The sequence below is a fragment of the Oncorhynchus kisutch genome, linkage group LG10 (genome assembly GCF_002021735.2).
Source record: "Oncorhynchus kisutch isolate 150728-3 linkage group LG10, Okis_V2, whole genome shotgun sequence".
NCBI lineage: Eukaryota > Metazoa > Chordata > Actinopteri > Salmoniformes > Salmonidae > Oncorhynchus > Oncorhynchus kisutch.
In genome coordinates, this window is record NC_034183.2 from 19,924,476 (window position 1) to 19,943,523 (window position 19,048).

General features: G+C 40.6%; 1 protein-coding gene across 2 annotated transcripts in view; it reads left to right on the plus strand.

The window, feature by feature from the left end:
* The first annotated feature begins 6,711 nt into the window (after positions 1-6,711).
* LOC109897477 (guanine nucleotide-binding protein subunit alpha-11) overlaps positions 6,712-19,048 on the plus strand; it is a 29,861-nt gene continuing 17,524 nt past the window's right edge. The window contains exons 1-2 of one of the 2 annotated variants that reach the window (XM_031833278.1): positions 6,712-7,111; positions 7,498-7,655. In XM_031833278.1, the coding sequence (XP_031689138.1) occupies positions 7,508-7,655 (148 nt within the window). In that variant the 5' untranslated portion in view covers positions 6,712-7,111; positions 7,498-7,507. Of the gene's footprint in view, positions 7,112-7,497; positions 7,656-15,496; positions 15,619-19,048 lie in introns of those variants that run through there. The other variant, XM_031833279.1, reaches the window with a different exon arrangement.

Below are 19,048 nucleotides of genomic sequence, written 5' to 3' on the forward strand. Positions count from 1 at the left end.
GGAAGACCATGAGCTGTTGCTATCGATAAGGTGTCTGATTAATAATTTTCACATTGAATAGAAGTAGAGGGACTTTTTTTCAGAGGTTGCTTGTTGTGAACGCTGAGGGAACTTTATGCACTTGGCCAGATGATTCTGCATCTTTGTTGCATTCTTCAAATATGATTTGGCACAGTATTTGTAAATGTACACAGCTTTTCCTTCTACATTAGCTGCAGTGAAATGTCTCTACCCATCAGATAGAGCCTGCTGCATTTTCCTGTAAAGATTCGGAAAAAAAGAGTAAAACAAACAAAATACAATTCCATTTACAGATAAATAGTTAAGCAGTTATATTAAACAACTCCTTTGTAAGATAAATGTTTCAAAATGAAACATGTATGGAAACAGGTGAATTAACACTCCTCAGTTTGCAGGCTCAAGCAAGCTAAAACCCACATGATAGCAAAACCTAACTAGCATAAATTAGAGTTAGAAGTTAGAAAGTTAGAAATTATTTAAACACACTTTGCTGTAGGCTACTATTTACTAGTTAAGAAAAGAATCATGTATGTCATATAAAATATATTCACCCCACCCAGTATTGCAATCACACCATACGAGAAAGTATGTAGTCCTTGGCACAGACACTGTAGTAGTGTGGGCTCATTGGTGTGCAAGATCTTGAGAATCAGCTGTACATGTGATGGAAGAGTGTACTGCACATGTAATGGAAGAATGCACTGTGCATGCAGAGGGTTGCAATTCCATTGATTTGGGGATAGTGTAACCAAAATATGCCACAAGACCTAGAATTGCCTTATGTGTATCCCACAAAAAAAAGGTTCACTGTTAAATGCTAACTTTTTTGATTAATTGAAGCAAAATTCCCCAAATCCTGGCTTAACTTCCCATGGAACATTTCCAGAAAATTCCGGGGATGAGGTAGTTGGGTGGGCTATTTACAGATGGGCTATGTACAGGTGCAATGATCGGTAAACTGCTCTGACAGCTGATGCTTAAAGTTAGTGAGGGAGATATAAGTCTCCAGCTTCAGTGATTTTTGCAATTCGTTCCAGTCATTGGCATTAGAGAACTGGAAGGAAAGGTGGCCAAACGAGGAGTTGGCTTTGGGGGTGATGAGTGAAATATACCTGCTGCAGCGTGTGCTACGGGTGGGTGCTGCAATGGTGACAAGTGAGCTGAGATAAGGCAGGGCTTTACCTATCAAAGACTTATAGATGACCTGGAGCCATTGGGTTTGGCGACGAATATGAAGCGAGGGCCAGCCATCGAGAGCATACAGGTCTCAGTGGTGGGTAGTATATGGGGCTTTGGTGACAAAACAGATGACACTGTGATAGACTGCATCCAATTTGCTGGGTAGAGGGTTGAAGGCTAATTTGAAAATGACATCGCCTAAGTCGAGGAATGGTAGGATAGTCCGTTTTACGAGGGTATGTTTGGCAGCATGATTTAAGGATGCTTTGTTGCGAAATAGGAAGCCAATTCTAGATTTAATTTTGGATTGAAGATTCATAATGGGAGTCTGGAAGGAGAGTTTACAGTCTAACCAGACACCTAAGTATTTGTAGTTGTCCACATATTCTAAGTCAGAACCGTCCAGTGGTGATGCTAGACGGGCGGGCAGGTGCGGGCAGCGATCGGTTGAAGAGCACGCGTTTAGTTTTACTTGCATTTAAGAGCAGTTGGAGACCACGGAAGGAGTGTTGTATGACATTGAAGTTTGTCTTGACGTTTGCTAACACAGTGTCCAAAGAAGGGCCAGAAGTATACAGAATGGTGTCGTCTGCGTAGAGGTGTATCAAAGAATCACCATTAGCAAGAGCGACATCATTGATGTATACAGAGAAAAGAGTCGACCCGAGAATTGAACCCTGTGGCACCCCCATAGAGACTGCCAGAGGTCCGGACAACAGGCCCTCCAATTTGACACACTGAACTCTATCAGAGAAGAAGTTGGTGAACCAGGCGAAGCAATCATTTGAGAAACCAAGGCTGTTTAGTCTGCCAATAAGAATGCAGTGATTGACAGTCGAAAGCCTTGGCCAGGTCGATGAATACGGCTGCACAGTATTGTTTTTTATCGGTGGCGGTTATGATATCGTTTAGGACCTTGAGCATGGCTGAGGTGCACCCATGACCAGCTCGGACACCAGATTGCATAGCGGAGGAGGTACGGTGGGATTCGAAATGGTCGGTGATCTGATTTTTAACTTGGCTTTCGAAGACTTTAGAAAGGCAGGGGTAGGATAGATATAGGTCTGTAGCAGTTTGGTTCTAGAGTGTCACCCCCTTTGAAGAGGCGGATGACCGCAGCAGCTTTCCAATCTTTAGGGATCTAAGACAACACGAAAGAGAGATTGAACATTCTAGTAATAGGGACTGCAACCATGGCTGAAGATATTTTAAGTAAGAGAGGGTCCAGATTGTCTAGCCCAGCTGATTTGTAGGGGTCCAGATTTTGCAGCTCTTTCAGAACATTAGCTATCTGGATTTGGGTGAAGGAGAAATAGGGAGGCTTGGGCAAGTTGCTGTTCGGGGTGCAGAGCTGTTGACCGGGGTGGGGGCAGCCAGGTGGAATGCATGGCCAGCCTTAGAAAAATGCTATCATAAACATTATCATAGATTTATCGTTGGTGACAGTGTTTCCTAACCTCAGTGCAGTGGGCAGCTGGGAGGAGGTGCTCTTATTCTCCATGGACTTTACAGTGTCCCAGAATGTTTTGGAGTTTGTGCTACAGGATGCAAATTTCCGCTAGGAAAGCAAAGGCTAGCATTTTAACTGCCTGTGTATATTGGTTCCAAACTTTCCTGAAAAGTTTCATATCACTGGGGCTATTCGATGATAATGCAGTAGGCCACAGGATGTTTTTGTGCTGGTCAATGGCAGTCAGGTCTGGAGTGATCCAAGGGCTATATCTGTTTTTAGTACTACATTTTTTGAATGGGACATGCTTATTTAAGATGGTGAAGAAAGCACTTTTAAAGAATAACCAGGCATCCTCTAATGACGGAATGAGGTCAACAACCTTCCAGGATACCCAGGCCAGGTCGATTAGAAAGGCCCACTTGCTGAAGTGTTTTAGGGAGCGTTTGACAGTGATGATGGGTGGTCGTTTGACCGCGGACCTATTAGGAACACAGGCAATGAGGCAGTGATCGCTGAGATACTGGTTGAATACAGCGGAGGTGTATTTAGAGGTAAGGATGATATCTATGAGGGTGCCCATTTTTACAGATTTAGAGTTGTACCTGGTAGGTTCCGTGATAATTTGTGTGAGATTGAGGGCATCTAGCTTAGATCGTAGGATGCCCGGGGTGTTAAGCATATCCCAGTTTAGGTCACTTAACAGTACAAACTCTAAAGATAGATGGGGGACAATTAATTCACATATGGTGTCCAGGGCACAGGTGGGGGCTGAGGGGGATCTATAACAAGTGGCAAAAGTGAGAGACTTATTTCTGGAAAGGTGGATTTTAAAAGTAGAAGCTCAAAGTGTTTGGGCACACACCTGGATAGCATGACAGGACTCTGCAGGCTGTCTCTGCAGTAGATTGCAACTCCCCCCCTTGGCAGTTCTATCTTGGTGGAAAATGTTGTAGTTGGGGATGGAAATTTCTACATTTTTGGTGGCCTTCCTTAAGCCAGGATTCAGACATGGCTAGGACATCACAGTTGGCAGAGTGTGCTAAAGCAGTGAATAAAACAAACTTAGGGAGGAGGCTTCTGATGTTAACATGCATGAAACCAAGGCTTTTACGGTTACAGAAGTCAACCAATGATAGTGCCTGGGGAATAGGAGTGGAACTTGGGGCTACAGGGCCTGGGTTAACCTCTACATCACCAGATGAAAAGAGGAGGAGTAGGATAAGTGTACGGCTGAAGGCTATAAGAACTGGTCGTCTAGTGCGTTGGGGATAGAGATGTCATGAATATCCCCGAAGGTGGCTCCCCTTCCCATTCGGGTGGCGCTCGGCGGTCATCGTCGCCGGTCTACTAGCTGCCACCGATCCTTTTTCCCTTTTCGTTTGGTTTTGTCTAATTGTTTTCACTTGTTCCTTGTTGGGGTTTTGGGGTTGGTGTTATTTAAGTTTGATTAGCCCCCTTGTGTTTGTGTGGGCTTGTTTCTGTTATGTAAAGGTGTTCGTTATATTGTGTGTTTTCCGCTGTCCGGTTTGATACTTGTTTTTAATTTGTTTTTACACTGCTGCTACTCGCTGTTTATTATCTATGCATAGCCACTTTACCTCTACCTGTATGTACAAATGACCTCAACTAACCTTTCTCTCTCTGCACATCGACACGGTACCGGAACCCCCTGTATATAGCCTCATTATTGTTATTTTATTGTGTTACTTTTTATTATTTTTTACTTTAGTTTGTTAAATATTTTCTTAACGCTTTTTGAATTGCATTGATGGTTAAGGGTCTGTAAGTAAGCATTTCACAGTTGTATTCAGCGCACGTGACAAAGTGACAAACTCCCCAAATACAGGTGTGGCAAGCTTGTAGCGTCATACCCAAGAAGGCTGTAATAGTTGTCAAAGGTGCTTCAACAAAGTACTGAGTAAAGGGTCTGAATACTTATGTAAATGTGATATTTCAGTTGTTGTTTTTTAAAATAAATTCACAAACATTTCTAAAAATCTGTTTTTGCTTTGTCATTATGGGGTATGGTGTGTAGATTGATGAGGGGAAAAAACGATTTCATCAATTTTAGAATAAGGCTGTAACTTAACAAAATGTGGAAAAAGTCAAGGGGTCTGAATAGTTTCAGAATGCACTGTATGTTCCACTGATGATGATACTGATGAACTACTGTACCTTTGGACTGGATATAGCCCTACTACTGCAGAGACACATCACTACTATGAGTGCTGTATGGCTCAGTTCCACTGACTTAGTTTACATTCTGTACATTATTAGGGTATCATGCTTCCCACATATACATGTATTATGTCTGCACACTTTTTTAAAACAATGTGAAAGTGAAACAGAAATAGTTTGCATTCCAGGCAAAGTCATGCATACAGATGAGCAACACAAAGAAAAGGGTACTTGATGCAGCAACGTGCATGATTAGTTGATTGATTGATTTCTTTATTCTAGTGTATTTCACACACACATTCCCACTATCCTTATTTGACAACAATCTTGTTTTTTTGCAGTGTAGAATTTACTCATGCAGCTGATTGATTAAATGGAGCAATGCATCGTCACCACTGCTGTATTCTAATAAAGTTGATCCAGGTGACACCATGTGGACAATAAAGGTGGTTCCCACCGCGAATCATGGAGTGAAGGTGTCATGGTGTGCTTTGCTGGTGACATTGTCTGTGATTTATTTAGAATTCAAGGCACACTTAACCAGCATGGCTACCATAGCATTCTACAGTGTTACTCCATCCCATCTGGTTTGTGCTTAGTGGGACTATCATTTGTTTTTCAACAGGACAATGACCCAACACACCTCCAGGCTGTGTAAGGGCTATTTGACCTAGAAAAAGAGTGATGGAGTGCTGCATTAGATGACCTAGCCTCCACAATCACTCGACCTTAACCCAAATGAGATGGTTTGGGATGAGTTGGAGTGAAGTGATGTGTTGGAGTGAAGGAAAAGCAGCCAACAAGTGCTCAGCATATGTGGAAACTCCTTCAAGACTTTTGGAAAGGTATTCCAAGTGAAGCTGGTTGAGAGAATGCTAAGAGTGTGCAAAGCTGTCATCAAGGGTAGCTACTTTGAAGAATCTAAAATCTAAAATATATTTTGATTAGTTTAACACTTGTTTACTACATGATTAAATATGTGTTATTTCATTAGTGTTGATGTCTTCACTATTATTGTACAATGTAGAATACAGTAAAAATAAAGAAAAATCCTTGAATGAGTAGCTGTGTCCAAACCTTTGACTGGTGCTGTAGTTAAACAGGTGTGTCTTTCTTGAGTATGTCACACACACACTTACTAGCACTATTTTAGAAAAGCATGATTTGCTGCATAAATGCATAAATTAATGCATATTTTATTGTTTTCACAACATGCCTTAACATAACCTTATTCTGACATCATCAACCTCCTCACCTGTGTGGATGGACTCCACTCAATACACAGAGTGGGGCGGAGCAAGTAGAGGGCAACAAAGCAAAGTTGAACCATAGGTAATCAGGCATAGTAGAACAGTAGGGTAGGCTGCTATGCAATAGCAACATAGATTGCAGACAGAGGCAGGAGCAACATGCATGAAATACCAGATTATTTGTTCTGGGATTAATCATTGATAATGCCTTGTATTGGCTACCTCATTCAATTTTCCACAGATAGAAATAGGTTGGGCAGCTCCCCTGGGCTGTACCTCATACTGCCTGAGCTGAGCTTCCTCTTCCATGTACTCATCCCTGACTTTGGGTTATCACTATTATCACCTAATTTACTCTATTTAGCAGAAAGAAGGGAACTTTCCTTTTTCTGTCCATTCACCATATCGTTCTCACTTCCCCTCCCTTTCTCAACAGTGGCTTACCACACCTTGTTCCCATGGCAATGTGGAGCTCAGGCAATCTTAATATCTGATACCTGTTGGAGAGTGCATGAATGTCCTGACTAACCGGTTCTGCCTGCTGAGACAAAAGATTCACTGATTTACAGAGAGTTGGATAGGGAGAGGAGTGACAAATACCTGTTGTGCCATTAATTTCACACCAAAAACACTTTTAGAATGATTCATATGTCTATTGACACTGTAATTATACATAAGAAATGTTCGTTAGAAATAGGAAAATGATGAGTAACCTGCTCCAGCAAAGTCTGAAAGTATTTATTCTAGGCTATGTGCCCGAGGGACTTCTCAATTTGCTGTTCTCAACTGACTGAGAGTGTTTCATCAAACTACATACTCTGCATATTCTACGGAAACCGTAGACCTATTCACGGATCTGCTTACTTGTTTTAGATGAAAAGCTATTGAAACCTGGAAATAGTCTGTCATGCTTCAACGGAAAATTCATGTAGTTAAAATAAATATATTAGAGACACGGGAAGAATGGATCGGGCACAACGAAAGTCTTGTGTAGGCCTATCTGCTTTACAAGGCGTGTGACACATTGAAGGTAAATCGTTTTGATTAAAACATATGACTTATTTGTTTTTAATAACTTCCATGTTTGTTCGTGACAAGAATTGTCATAGGGTTTCTAACGGGAAAGTTAATTGTGATTTAACGACCATTATAAAAAAGGCAATAAAAAGTAGAGTAAAATCAATCTGTGTCTGATGATTGAGACTCATTTGTGTTTCAATGGTATGAAGAAGCAGTTTGAGAAACATTATGCAATGATCACGTTTCTGATTCTGAGGGAAAAAACACCACTCGTAATTTCCTGGTGCGCAGGTGAATGACTATATTCGGTGCACATGTCTGCCAACTTTATTGGGTTTAGCCTGAGAAATATAGTATGCCTATTTATAAACACATCTATTTATCTACCTATTTTAGTGAGTTTGACATGGCGTGCTGGCAATGGTGCCGTCGGACCTGCGTTTGTTTCCTGGACATTGAAGAGAGGCAGACTATTGCTATTGACAAGGAGATTCAGAGGATTCTCCGAAAGCAGAAGAAGAGAGAACGCAGAGAAATCAAAGTTCTTTTACTCGGTTAGTATCTTCTGTCTTCCTTTCTATGGACTTGAAATCTATTATGTTTATTATAGCCCACAGAACGGTCATTGCTCACCAGTATCATTGCTGTCATCACAAAATGTGAAGTTTTTATTCCTTCACTCTTTGGTCTAAGAACGTATTATTGTTGAATAAGGACAGACAAAATGAACAGGAAGTTGAAGCCTTCTTTTCACCCATTTAAACCCATGATGAACAGCCAAATTAGACATTTAACTACAAAAACAAACAATGTTTTGATAAAGAATGTATTATATTAGATACTGAGGACTGAGGACTGAGGCCTACTGAGGACACCAGGAATGGGAGTACAAAATCCATTTAGTGCGTAGGAATACATGAGGTGTACACTTAGACCTAGATTTTATCAGATTAAGTGTTAACCTGCGATAGAAGACACCTGCATAGCTGATGTTTTCAGGAAGGTCACTCAGGTGAGTACTGACTTGTATCACACAAGTCAGTATTAGACAACCATCCATGTCTGAGGATGTCTGGAGATGACTTGGGAACCGGCCACAAGTGGCAACAGTGAGCAGTGTTACCTTCAAGTTGGCTTTGGTTTTGCTAGGGCGTAAATGTTGTATGTTCAAATCCAGCAATAGAAAGTTGTTTTAAACTATTTGAGTTTTAAGCCTATCCCCAACCTTAACCCTTACCTTAACCATTCTGAGTCAATGCCTAACCTTAAGAATTCTGAGTTAATGCCTATACTTAAGAATTCGGAGTTAATGCCTAAATGTAACTTTGGAACGATACAGAGAAGTAACCAAACACTTCGAAATTTGAAGTTTGGAACAACTTCGAAATCTTACATTTGAGAAACATTCTTCTTACCAAACCACATGACCTTTGTTTTTGAGGTGTTCAGAACAAGGTTAAGGGTAGAGAAAGCTTGTTGGACACTAAGAAAGCTTTGTTGTAGAGCATTTAACACAAAATCCAGGGAGGGACCAGCTGAGTATAAGACTGTTTCATCTGCATATAAATGGATGAGAGAGCATCCTACTGCCTGAGCTATGTTGTTGATGTAAATTACAAATAGTGTGGGGCCTAGGATCGAGCCTTGGGGTACTCCCTTGTTGACAGGCAGTGGCTGAGACAGCAGATCTTCTGACTTTATACATTGCACTCTTTGAGAGAGGTAGTTAGTAAACCAGGCCAAAGACCCCTCAGAGACACCAATACTCCTTAGCTGGCCCACAAGAATGGAATAGTCTACTGTATCAAAAGCTTTGACCATGTCAATAAAAATAGCAGCACAATATTGCTTAGAATCAAGGGCAATAGTGACATCATTGAGGACCTTTAAGGTTGCAGTGACACATCCATAACCTGAGCGGAAACAGATTGCATGCCCGAGAGAATATCATATAGATATGAAGAAAGCCAGTCAGTTGTTTATTGACAAGTTTTTCCAACACTTTTGATAAACAGGGCAAAATAGAAATATGCCTATAACAGTTAGGATCAGCTTGATCTCCCCTTTTAAATTAAGGATGAACCATGGCTGCCTTCCAGGCAATGGGAACCTCCACAGAAAGGAGAGACAGGCTTGGCGATGATAGGGGCAGCAACCTTAAAGAAGAAAGGGTCTAAACCCTTTCTGCTGCCCATGACTGGAACGAATTGTAAAAAATCTCTGAAGTTGGAGACTCACATCTCCCTCACTAGCTTTAAGCACCAGCTGTCAGAGCAGCTTATAGATCACTGCACCTGTACATAGCCCATCTGTAAACAGCCCATCTACCTACCTACCTCATCCCCATACTGGTATTTATTTATTTTGCTCCTTTGCACCCCATTATCTCTACCTGCACATTCATCTTCTGCCGATCTTGCATTCCAGTGTTTAATTTCTATATTGTAATTACTTCGACACCAAGGCCTATTTATTTCCTTAACTTACCTCATTTGCACTCACTGTATATAGACTTGTTGTTTTCTTTTGTTCTACTGTATTATTGACTGTATGTTTTGTTTATTCCATGTGTAACTCTGTGTTGTTGTATGTGTCGAATTGCTATGCTTTATCTTGGCCAGGTCGCAGTTGCAAATGAGAACTTGTTCTCAACTAGTCTATCTGGTTAAATAAGTAAAAAAATAAAAAGGGGAAAAAAGAGGTAAAGCATCAGGAATAGTAGCATTAGAAGGGGTAGGAGATGAGGAAATGTTGGACGGGCAAGGAGGCATGACTGAGTCAAATAGGAACCCTGACTTAATGAAGTGGTGATTAAAGAGCTCAGCTATGTGCTTCATGTCAGTAACAACCACATCATCAACATTAAAGGACATGGGCAGGTGTCTTCTTGTGGTTAGACCCACAAAGAGAGAACTGCTCCTTAAAGTAAATAACTTTGGCCTTCCGGATAGCCTGAGTGCACTTATTTCTCATTTGCCTGAACGATAGCCAGTTAGCCTGAGTTTGCATGTGCCGAGCCTTTCACCAAATGCAATTCTTGAGGTGGAGTAACTCTGCAAGATCACAGTCTAACCAGGGGCAGAACCTGTTTTTAATTCTAATTTTCTTTATGGGGGCGTGTTTGTTAACAATACCACTGAATATATATATATTTTTTTTAAAGGTCCAAGCGTCCTCGATAGAGGGAATCAAGCTAATTCTATACTATTTTACAGAGGCAAGTTTATGAAGGCAGGCTTGCTCATTAAAGTTTTTTAGCAAGCGTCTATGACAAATCAGGACAGGTCGTTTCACTGAGCAGCTATTTCGAACACAGGCTGTAAAACAGTGATCACTAAGGTCATTGCAGAAACCTATCAGGATTATTTGTGAGGATAACATTGGCTGCATGGGATTTCCATAGACATTAAAATCCGGGTGATTTCTCATAATGCGAATCGGCGTAGCCAATGGCAAATGTCCTCTTTAAATATAAAAATGAATAGATATTCTCCAGAAAACCAGGAACATTCCCAGAACATTAGCTAATATTCCTATTATATTCAAGTTATCTAACATTAAGATTATAACATCCCAAAAACATTCAGAGAATTCAGAGAATGTTTTTGATCAAATCTATTTATTTATCAAAAATGTTTTATATGAAATATCCTTGGAATGTTATTGTAACATTCACAAAAATGTTGTAACAACCACCACAGAACATTCCACAAAAGGGAGATATTTTGTTGTTGTTGTATAAAACCTGATGTTGCAAGAACGTTCCTATAACACATTTAATCTGTTCATTAAATGTTCCGGAAATGTGTCATTAGGTTGTGGAAACAGTCTGGTGGGAACACTGTGGTAACATCACAAAAGATATGTTACCAAAACGTTGAGAAACAGACGCCTCACAAGTCCTCAACTGGCAGCTTCATTAAATAGCACCCGCAAAACACCAGTCTCAACGTCAACAGTGAAGAGGCGACTCCAGGATGCTGTCCTTCTAGGCAGAGTTCCTCTGTTCAGTGTCTGTGTTCTTTTGCCCATCTTAATCTTTCATTTTTATTGGCCAGTCTAAGATATGGCTTTTTATTTGCAACTCTGCCTTGAAGGCCAGCATCCCGGAGTCACCTCTTCACTGTTGCCATTGAGACGGTTGTTTTGCGGGTACTATTTAATGAAGCTGCCAGTTTCGCTGTTTTTTAGTTTATTTTACCTTTACTTAACTAGGCAAGTCAGTTAAGAACAAATTCTTATTTTCAATGACAGCCTAGGAACAGTGGGTTAACTGCCTTGTTCAGGGGCAGAACGGCAAATGTTTTACCTTATCAGCTCAGGGATTCAATCTTGCAACCTTTCGGTTACTAGTCTGCTCTAACCACTAGGCTACCTGCGTTGAGACAGGTGTTTTGCGGGTACTATTTCATGAAGCTGCCAGTTGAGGACTTGTGAGGTGTCTGTTTCTCAAACTAGACACTGATGTACTTGTCCTCTTGCTCAGTTGTGCAACGGGGCCTCCCACTCCTCTTTCTATTCTGGTTAGGGCCCGTTTGCGCTGTTCTGTGAAGGGAGTAGTATACAGCGTTGTACGAGATCTTCAGTTTCTTGGCAATTTCTCGCATAGAATAGCCTTCATTTCTCAGAACAAGAATAGACTGACGAGTTTCAGAAGAAAGTTATTTGTTTCTGGCCATTTTGAGCCTGTAATTGAACCCACAAATGCTGATGCTCCAGATACTCAACTAGTCGAAAGAAGGCCAGTTTTATTGCTTCAGAACATCAGTTTTCAGTTGTGCTAACATAATTGCAAAAGGGTTTTCTAAAGATCAATTAGCCTTTTGAGATGATAAACGTGGATTAGCTAACACAATGTGCTATTGGAACACAGGAGTGATGGATGCTGATAAAGGAGCCTCTGTACGCCTATGAAGATAACCCCCTAAAAAAATCTGCTGTTTCCAGCAGATGTTTCCAGCTACAATAGTCAATTACAACAATAGTCATTTACAACATTACCAATGTAATGATACATCTTATCTGATATATCTTTTAATGGACAAAAAATGTGCTTTTCATTTAAAAACAAGGACATATCTAAGTGAACGGTAGCCTTTGAACGGTAGTGCAATTAGTTTGTGGGAACAGTGTTGGTACATAAACATGTTTAGGTTCCCAAAACACAAAATATGCTCAGTTGTGATGACATTCATACAATGTTTAAGTTATGTTACACAGGACATTGCCTTTAATGTTGTAAGAATGAAATAGGTCCGTTTTTATGATGTTCATTGCATAGTTGTTTTAGGTTTAACATAATATTCCATTGATGTTCACACAATATAAATTTTACCTTGTATTGGATGTCCTCAGAACATTTCAAGAACATTTAGAAAATGTCATATTTAAGTTTTACTTAATATTACCACAACATGAAAATCATCCCCATTATGTTTTTCTCCAAATGTAATGGCAATATGCATTTGAGGACTGTGTTGACTTTTGATGTAACCTAATCAGGTTAAAACATTGTGTCTGGTTGTGTTTTTACCACTTATAAAAAGTAATACATTTTAAAAGTTAAGTGACAAATATTTATATTGAAGCATTAGGTTCTAGGTGTGCGAGGAATAGCTGCTCGAATTGGAGAGGAGGCAGAGCGTGTGCTTTTCTGAATAACTGGGCCCGCCTGGAGCATATGTGGCCACAGTATTATAGGACGACTTGGGAAAATGATGATCCGCAACAGACAGCATATCTCAGTATCAGAATTTAAAAAACAGACAGACTGACCTGCTACTGTGCCTTTCTAGACCTTATAAACTGTAAAGAGTAGACCCACAACTAATCAAATTACAAGGCTTTTGTGGGGTTATTCAAATGATATTTTTACTGCAGCCTAGAGTAGAATTTTGTACTCACTTGAAAACAATAATGGAATTATTCATTGCATTGTGGTGTTGTAGGCTAGTCTAGGTAGGATATGGCGTTGTCCTTAAGATCAATAGGTGATATTTTTGAGCTGTGGGTCTCATGTCTTCACTATTCCTTCATGCACAATGTGCATATGTTGTCCTGAGGCAGAAACTTAGACCGCTATACCAGGATTTTTCTATTATATCCTTGTAAATAAAATCCTATAGGATAGAATCCTGTTGGAGTCCAATAGGACTGGTTCCAAAAGCAGATTTTTTTTTTCTATTGGAATCTATTTGGATCTTTGTATTGGAATACTATATGATCCTATAGGATTAACATGTTTTTTTCTCCTATTGGATTTCTATTAATTTTGTAGCTGTACACTACCAGTTAAAGGTTTTAGAACACCTACTCATTCAAGGGTTTTTCTTTATTTTTACTATTTTCTACATTGTAGAATAATAGTGAAGACATCAAAACTATGAAAAAAAGTGTTAAACAAACAGATTCATCAAATAGCCACCCTTTGCCTTGATGACAGCTTTGCACACTTGAAGAGTGAAAAAAAATGTTTTTATTTGTTTAACACATTTTTGGTTACTACATGATTCCATATGTGTTACTTCATAGTTTTTTCCGTATGTGTTATTTCATAGTAAAGATAAAGAAAAACCCTTGAATGAGTAGGTGTTCTAAAACTAATTGTAAAGATATTTAAATTACATTCTAAAGGATATATCCTCAAAACTTGGCTATACACTATAGTTAACTTCGCTGTTTAACATATGGAGCACCCACCCTCCAAAACAATTACCTAGGTGGACAGTGGACACGTGAACTATAATAACACCATAAGAAACCAATATTGAACTGCCCACCCTTGCCATTTGAGATGGTGACCCGTCAATGTCCCCTCTACTCAGTAGCTATCTCATACAACCCCATCCTCCCAAGGTCCAAGGGACACAACGTGAGTAAACATTTGAACCTGGTGCATCTGCGTCACATGTTAAAGTTATTGTGCAAACTGCAATTACAATAGCTTTGAAACCTAATGAGATTGTCCCAAAGGTTGTTTACATTTGTGTCAAAAATGTGTGCTATGTGGCATTACAGCCAAACATCATAGAGTTCGATTAACAATTTGATATAATGACAGTGATCTTTTTTTTTTTTTTTTCTTTTTACAATACCTGGATCAGGTGTGCCAAGATGTCACTAGGTGGGCATGTAGTTACAGTGCCTTAAAAAGTATTCATACCCTTTGACTTATTCCACATTTACTTGTGTTACAGCCTGAATTCATTTTTTTTATCAGCCATCTACATGCAATACCCCATAATGACAAAGTGGAAACATGTTTTTAGAAATTGTAGATTATTTTGGGAAAATTAAATACAGAAATATCTCATTTACATAAATAAGTATTCACACCACTGAGTCAATACTTTGTAGAAGCACCTTTGGAAGCGATAGCAGCTGTGAGACTTTCTGGGTAAGTCTCTAAGAGCTTTCCACACCTGGATTGTACAATATTTATACATTATTCTTTTCAAAATTCTTCAAGCTCTGTCAAATTGGTTGTTGAACATTGCTAGACAACCATTTTCAGGTCTTGCCATAGATTTTCAAGCCAATTTAAGTCAAAACTGTAACTAGGCCACTCAGGAATGTTCAATGTTGTCTTGGTAAGCAACTCCAGTGTAAATTTGGCTTTAGGTTATTGGTTATTGTTTTAGGTTATTGTCCTGCTGAAAGGTGAATTTGTCTCACAAGAAAGCAGACTTAACCAGGTTATCCTCTAGGATTTTGCCTGTGCTTAGCTCTCTTCCGTTTCATTTATTTAAAAAATACTCCCTAGTCCATGCTGATGACAAACAAATTTGCAGCCACCACCATGCTTGAAAATATGAAGAGTGGTACTCATTGGTTTGTCCCAGACATAACACTTTGTATTCAGGATAAAGTACTTTTTTTTGCTACAATGCTGTAGTTAAACTATGTAACTGTTTTAAAGTCATCATTGGCCTGAGCGGTTTCCTTCCTCTTTGGCAACTGAGTTAGGAAGGACGCCCGTGTCCTTGGAGTGATTACGTCTATTGATACACCATCCAAAATGTAATTAATAATTTCACCATGCTCAAAGGGATATTCAATGTGTCATGCCCTGAGCGTAGATTGCTTTGTATGTTTCTATTTTTAGTTTGGTCAGGGTGTGATGTGGGTGGGTAGTCTATGTTTTTTTCTATGTTTGTATTTCTATGTGTTTGGCCTGGTATGGTTCCCAATCAGAGGCAGCTGTCAATCGTTGTCTCTGATTGAGAACCATACTTAGGCAGCCGGGTTTTCGCCCTTGAGTTGTGGGTAATTGTTTTCTGTTTTGTGTGTATCACCTGACAGAACTGTTTCGTTCTCGTTATTCCTCGTTGTTATTTTGTTTAGTGTTCAGTTTTGATTAAATTTACAACATGAACACTTACCATACTGCACCTAGGTCCTCTCCTTCTTCCACCTACGACGATCGTGACAGAAGTACCCATCACAACCGGACCAAGCAGAATGGTAACCAGGAGCGGAAAGTTCTGGACTCCTGGACATGGGAGGAGATTTTGAACGGTAAGGGACCCTGTGCACAGGCTGGGGAATATCGCCGCCCCAGGGAATAGCTGGAGGCAGCTAAAGCAGAGCGGCGGCGATATGAGGAGTTAGCACGGCAGCACAACAGGGACGAGAGGCAGCCCCAAAATTTATTGGGGGGGGCACACGGGGAGTGTGGCTAAGTCAGGTAGGAGACCTGAGCCAACTCCCCGTGCTTACCGTGGGTGCGCTACATCGCAGCTCCTTGTATCGGCCGGGCTAGAGTGGGCATCGATCCAGGAGGAATGAAGCCGGCTCAGCGCATCTAGTCTCCAGTGCGTCTCCTCTGCCTGGGTTATATGGCACCAGCCCTACGCACGGTGTCCTCGGTTCGCCAGCACAGCCCAGTGCGGTCTGTTCCACCCCGCTGCACTTGCCGGGCTACGGGGAGTATCTAGCCGGGACAGGTTGTGCAGGCTCGGTGGTCTCATCCGGTGCCTCCTCCACTAACCAGGCCTCCTGTGGCAGCCCCACGCACCAGGCTGTCTCTCCGTCTCTTCCCTCCGTGTGCTCCCGCCTGTCCAGCGCTTCCGGAATCTCCCTCCTGTAAAAAATGAACGAAACGTTGAAGAGATCTGATTATTAGTTTATAAATACTTTGCTACAATGACACACCTCGTTCCTTTCTTTTAGCATGTGCACATATCAAGTACACCATCATGCCTTGGGGATATGTGTCTATTCAGATTCCACAACGATTCTTTAGTTGTGGACATTACATCACCACACTCCCTTTCTTGCTCTCGGTCCTCATCTATGTAAGTCACCTTGATTTAGCACGTGTGTGTTCTATCAGTTTATTTCTGAAAATATTGAGCGAACTCCATGACAGTAGCTAAAGCAACGGTCTATAGCAGCACACAAGTAGACTACAAATGCATGCTGGGCCGGGCAGGCCCTGAGCTCATGAAGTGAGCGCTACTGTAGGGAAATTGGAAGGTGCGAGAAGGCTGGCGCTCCAGCCTTTGAGAACCTTGCTCCTCAGACCAGTCAAATTGGGCATGCTCCGCTCCAGCTCCGCTCCACTCCCATTCACTGGTGTCAATGCAATAGAATCCTACTCCGATGTGTTCTGCCTACAACAAAATCTCTTGCATAGTTAGTTTTATTTCATTATGTTGAATTGAAAGTGGCTAATATTACGTTGATTCGATCACAATTGCCACAGTAAAGAGAAATGTTGAAAGTGTTAACAGGGAAAACTCTAGAAGTGGTCACCAACCTTTTCTAGGTCAAGATCACTTTCTGAGTCAAAATGCAAGTTGAGATTTAAATCATTTGCTTTCTATTTTACTGGGCTGATGTTGCATGCATCTGATGGTCTGTCTCAGCAGAGGGAAAGAGCAGAAGATTGAGGGTTCGCCACTCAACAGCCCTCCGCTCTCCCTTTCCTCCACTGACACTAACCAAAAAGGGACACCGTCTTCAGCTGATGGCGAAACTCGAGTCACATCGCATTATTTCTGCATCATGCACAAATTCATATTGTTACTCCTATGAACAGAGAAAGTGAAATATTCCTTGATATTAAAAAAGACCCAAGCCGCTAATAATAACAACGGAAGCCTACAGATCAACTTACTCATTCATTACTGCTTTAGTGCTTGTTGTAGCGCTGAGTGGAAATAGGAAGAAAGTGCATTTTATGGCTAATAAAAGTGTTGAATACAAAGTGTTGACAGTGCTGAGTAAGAACTTAAACATGAAGTCATAAAAACAGCAGCTCATAGCTGTATTCGTTGACAGTCTCTCTGTAGTCATAGTTTGAAACATTTTGAAATATCACAGTATCAACTTTGCTGTAGATTTCTTATGCCTGCTACATTACTGCAGACACTATAATCTGAGCCATCCGATTGGCCAGCGGTAAACCTATAGTGCACTTGATTTGCTCTCTGGGCCCGCTGGGAAGGCAGAGTTTGTACCTTCAGACATGAAATGATTCACAATGGCAACAGTTTGCCTACTCGGCGCGGGGCAGCTGAATCGGGTGCATCTACCGCCAACAAAAAAAGGAACACAAGGCTTTATCTTTGTTTTTTTTACAGAAATGTTTTTTTTTTAATCAAATCTAATCAAATCTAATTTTATTTGTCACATACACATGGTTAGCAGATGTTAATGCGAGTGTAGCGAAATGCTTGTGCTTCTAGTTCCGACAATGCAGTAATAACCAACAAGTAATCTAACTAACAATTCCAAAACTACTGCCTTATACACAGTGTAAGGGGATATGTTTGGCAATTGACTAGGAATGCCTTGGTGACCATTGCTCTAGAAAGTTGATTTAAATCTCGTCCTTCTCTCTGTGGGCTGATATTTCTGCGTGTGGGGCCTGGTATAATGGTATGATAACAGGTGCCACTCTGGTTTCTACCAGAGGCGTTGCCTCCTCTTGACAACCCTTCGCTCCAACGCTTCACTTAATTTAGTTTTATATTCGCATAAAGTAGAGCAAAGCTCAACTTTTTGTACTGCTCCACTAGCAGGGTTCTCGCCGCTCATCTTCCCACAATCCCCCGCACATTTCTCTGTGTGCCTTAATTTGAAAATGAATGGGGGTGGAACTTCTGCTGAATTTGTTGTTTGACCTGAAAAGGGCCTCCGCTTGTCAACTCTTCGCTGCAAAAGACTGGCCGCTTCGAGGGCATAGGTGTGAATGTATTCTAGTAAGTATACATTTTGAAAATGAAAAAAAGAAACAATATACTATATATTAGCTGCTAGCTAGCATAGGAAGGCCACTCTGTGTGGGTTAATGAGCTGCTAGCTAGCCAACTGTACATACTGTATAGCTAGCTAAGTGAAATATCATCAGCTAGCTAAATTCCTATTAGCTTGTTATCTTGATGTAGGCCTATTTATCACTGTAAATTAAAAACACATGCTCCAAATGCATTTGTAGATAACAATAGCAATGGAGATTTTCTGCTCCAGCTGTCAGAAAAAGGAAAAGACTACTAGTGCATTCTGAAATTATTCAGACCCCATTGTTTTTTCCACATTTTGTTACGTTAAAGCCTTATTCTAAAATGGATTAAATAAATACAAATCCTCATCAATCTACACACAATATCCTATAATGACAAAGTGAAAATATGTTTTTAGATTTTTTTTGCAAATTGCTTTAAAAAAAATGAAATACCTTATTTACATAAGTATTCAGACCCTTTGCTATGAGACTCGAACATTGAGCTCAGGTGCATCCTGTTTCCATTGATCATCCTTGAGATGTTTCTACAACTTGATTTGGAAAGTCACACACCTGTCTATATAAGGTCCCACAGTTGACAGTGCATGTCAGAGCCAAAACCAAGCTGTGAGGTCAAAGGAACTGTCAGTTGAGCTCTGAGACAGGATTGTGTCGAGGCACAGATCTGGGGAAAGGTACCAAAACATTGAAGTTTCC